The following is a 4118-nucleotide window of genomic DNA, read 5'->3' as shown; positions in this document are numbered from 1 at the left end:
TGTTTATATCTATATATAATAATTACACAAAATTTATCTTCCGCATGATGGTGAACTTCAAAGAAATCAACACTCCTGCTGCGGCTCATTTAGATATTCGGTTCCCACGCCCGCTCTTAATCTCGTAATTCTCACCTCTTAATCACATCCAAAAAGTGTTATATTTTAACGATTCGCTTCTTATACTTAAGATGATGAATGTACTTTTGTTGTTCATGTTATAAAGGATATGAGTCTTAAGAGAGATGAGAGTCTTAGGAGAGATTATGTTGTAAGTGTTCATATTGTAAGACATTAACAGGTGTATATAAAGAGAGAGTGAGAGTTTATTAATGAGAGAGATTGCATATAAATACATTTTGAGAAGGTGTTTTTCTATCTAGATAGACAGACCGATAGGTTGGCATTTATGCCTTGACAGTTCCTATTAACGGGAGTGTTTATATAACATAAATAGAACGACACATATACTTTCTTAACATATTTTTTGATGATGAATTTCGGATAGTTCTTATATATAAATTTACAATACCTTTTTCATGTAATGATGGACACAGGAGACGACAGTTATATAAAAAAACATGATGAGCATTTATTCTTCCACTGACCGGTTGCTGGTTTTGCGTTCCGGAATTCAAAGGTTCACATTCTAATGCTTCAAAAGTAACCGTCTCGCTTCTAGACGATTGAAACCAATGTCTGGACCCAGACTATCGTCTAACTCTTACTCTCTGCCTCCCTTCTTCTGACTTCTCACTCTACTAACTAACTAACTAACTCTCACTTCCTATATTGAGAAATCCATGCATGTCCGGCCAACGTGACAACAATTCACGTGCCATCAACATGCGCGACCTGCACGTTTCCGAACATTCTGATTTCCCATTTTTCCTTTGTTGTTTTCACAAAGGAATTCAACCTACATATCTAATTCATTTAACCCATGTTTTATTATCCACATTCTTTCTAACAATGATAGTTTATTTATTATTTATTTTATCAGAATCAACAAGTTACTGGACATTCTATTTAAACCTATTGTTCTTTAAAACTTATCTCCAGGGTTCGATTCCCGTGTTCTCTCATTTAATTTTCATTTTAACTAAATCTCTCTATTTTTATACTTACATGAAAAGGGGACAGCCCTTATCATGTAACACAAGAACTGACCTGGTTCCGGTAAAAGTAATTGTCGGTGTCCCTTTGCACTACGTGACTCACGGTCAAAGATTTACATCCGCTAATCCTGCAATTCTTACCCTTCACTGGAATCTACTTATTTCCGGTCATGTTTCTGTATAAATAGCGCTTGTCAAACTGATCAGTCTCGTAGTTTGTTCGACTCTAAAGCTCGTCTCGGGTATGTAAACATTTCACTTCAATTTCAATTTTGTAGTGTTCAGAATTTTTAAATATACTAAATATGTGACAGAATAGGAGTCTATTGATGTAAGAACACTAAAAGGTTTAAAAAGGGTTACGGTGCAGTGTATACTAAAATTCGGAAGCATTCGAAACTTCGGAAGAAAACAAACTTGAGATTTTTTTTCTCTCTCCAAAAAGTTAAACCTAAATGGGTTAGGTTAGTTCTGATAGGCTTATTGGCCTATCTTTTCATTTTTAGCAAAGTGTTCATACATGTTCATACTATTTCATGAACACACGTACGTGCATGCACGTGCGCACACACATATTCATTCACTCAACTCCCTCCACCCACACACACATACATATACACACGCACCTACACACACATGCACACACAGAGACATATACACACACATACAGACATAGCCTACCCACACACACCTAAGCTTTACCTTTACCTTTATGTATTGCATATTTACTCGGTGTTAAGCATTTATATATATATATATATATATATATATATATATATTTCTTAAATGTTTTTTTTTTTCCAGAATAAAGGATGGCAACCCAACACCAAGCAAAAAAGAAGTGTAGGCAGTATAGCGTGGAATATCTGAAATATGGATTTGTATCGGCACCACAGAACCAACAACAACCTATGTGTTTGCTGTGTGATAAAGTGTTTCCAAATGAAGCCATGAAACCTTCGAGACTTTTGGAACATTTGACAAAAATAGACTCTGATAAAGCAGACAAAATTATAGCATATTTTCAGTCACTTCGAGAAAAGTTCCAGAAACGAAAAACTATTGGAAATATGTTTGCTAACATTTCACAACAATCCACTGACGGTTTGCTTGCTTCATACAGCATATCCTTGCTGATTCCTAGATCTGGTAAGCCCCATGCGATTGGAGAGGAACTCATTCTGCCAGCAGTAAGAGAGGTTCTGCACACAGTTGTACATAAGTCACCTGATCAAATTATGAAAGCTATACCTCTCAGTGATAACTCGGTTCAAAGAAGAGTAGATGAAACGGCTGAAAACATTGAAGAAACATTGTGCAACATTATTGCTGCAACATAATTTAGCTTGCAGATATATGAGTCCACTCTACCAGGAAATGCATCTTTGCTTCTCGCTTATGTTCGTTTTTTCAAAGATGAAAAGTTGGTTCAAGAACTGTTATTTGCAAGACAACTTAAAACAGACACTAAAGGAGAGTCAGTATTTAATGTTGTTGAGAATATTTTCAAAGAGAAAAACATCCCACTTTCTAACATTCTTGCATGTGAAACATATGGAGCTCTATCCATGATAGGTCGTCATAGTGGCTTCATCAGTTTCTTGAAAAAAGCCGTACCTGGTGTGCCAATAGTGCACTGTGTAATCCACAGGCAGCATCTGGTAGCAAAAAACCTAGGTGGTCGACTTTACAAATCAATGAATACTGTTATCACAGCAGTAAATAAGATCAAGGCACATTCTCTCAATTCCAGACTGTTTCGACAGCTTTGCATTGATAATGATGAAGAGTTTGAACGTTTATTGCTACACACAGAAGTTAGATGGCTTTCAAAGGGAAACTGCCTAAACCGTTTCTATTCTTTGTTTGATACAGTTGTAGAATTTTTCCAAGACTCTAATACTTGGCTCTGTGATGATCTAAAAAGCATCAAGGATGACATTGCTTATTTGTCAGATAAATTCATAAAATTCAATGAAGTTCATTTGCAGTTGCAAGGAAATGATGTCAACCTTATCAAAGTCAAATCTGCTATCTCCACCTTCCTGTCTAAGTGTAAGTTATTCAAACGAAACTTAGCCCGTCATGAACTCTACCAGTTTAAAAGCCTCTGTGAATTGGATAAAGAAAATATCAGATGATGACCTTCAAGTGTATTGTGCTCACTTAGAAGAGTTGCAAAGATACATGTCTGAAAGATCTCAGGATCTTTTATTGCTAAAACTACCAGACTGGGTAATCAATCCATTCTAAGATGTCAGCAATGAGTAAACAGGAGAGGCAGAGGAAGAATTAATTTCAATCCAAAATGACATTGAGCTAAGTCCGAAGTTCAAGAATTTTTGGCTACAAAAAAACTCTGACTTCTATCCAGTATTATTGGTGAATATATATTTTATTGCTTTTCCAACATCATATTTGCTAGAACGGGGCTTCAGTGCAGTTGCCTTGCTTCTTTCCAAGCAAAGGAACAGACTTAGAATTACTGAACGTGGGGATCTACGTCTTCTTCTTAGTGAGTTCAAACCTGATGTGGAGAAACTAATATCCCTACACCAAGTACACCATTAGCAGTAATTGTGAAAACACAATAAAATAGTTTATTCATTTGATTATTATTTTTGAACAACATATTTTGTATTACATATTGTTATTTTTAACTTGAAAAAATGCTCGCATTGTGTGCATTAGGGGTAATTGTGAAAACCAAATAAAATGGTTTACCAAATTAGTTATTATTTTTGAAAACATGTTTTCTGTTTAATGTTATCCTTTTTCAGTTTGAAAAAGAAAAAAACATACTCGCATGTGTGTATTGGGGTAATTAGTTTAAATGTTTCATTAAATTAATTATTATTATTGAAAAACATATTTTGTGTGTAATGTTCTTTTCAATTTAAAAAAAAATGCTCGTATGTTTGTTTTGGGGGTATTTGTGAACACCAAATAAAATGGTTTATTTATTTTTGAAATATATATTTTGTGTTTAATATTGTTGTT

The 4118-nt window shown here is 34.7% G+C and overlaps 1 protein-coding gene and 1 pseudogene across 1 annotated transcript; both read left to right on the top strand.

The window, feature by feature from the left end:
* Positions 1-1930: 1930 nt before the first annotated feature.
* On the top strand, positions 1931-2458 carry LOC145296226 (protein FAM200B-like). The gene has a single exon (XM_080142439.1). It carries the CDS (start codon positions 1931-1933, stop codon positions 2456-2458), a length of 528 nt encoding a protein of 175 aa, XP_079998565.1.
* Positions 2459-2686: 228 nt separating this feature from the next.
* LOC145296225 (protein FAM200C-like) lies at positions 2687-3689 on the top strand (annotated as a pseudogene).
* The last annotated feature ends 429 nt before the right edge of the window (positions 3690-4118 follow it).

The sequence above is a fragment of the Euprymna scolopes genome, chromosome 16 (assembly GCF_053919585.1).
Source record: "Euprymna scolopes isolate OS-2025 chromosome 16, ASM5391958v1, whole genome shotgun sequence".
Lineage (NCBI taxonomy): Eukaryota > Metazoa > Mollusca > Cephalopoda > Sepiida > Sepiolidae > Euprymna > Euprymna scolopes.
The sequence above is the reverse complement of the archived record's forward strand: the minus strand, read 5'-3'. Positions and strand labels throughout refer to the sequence as shown.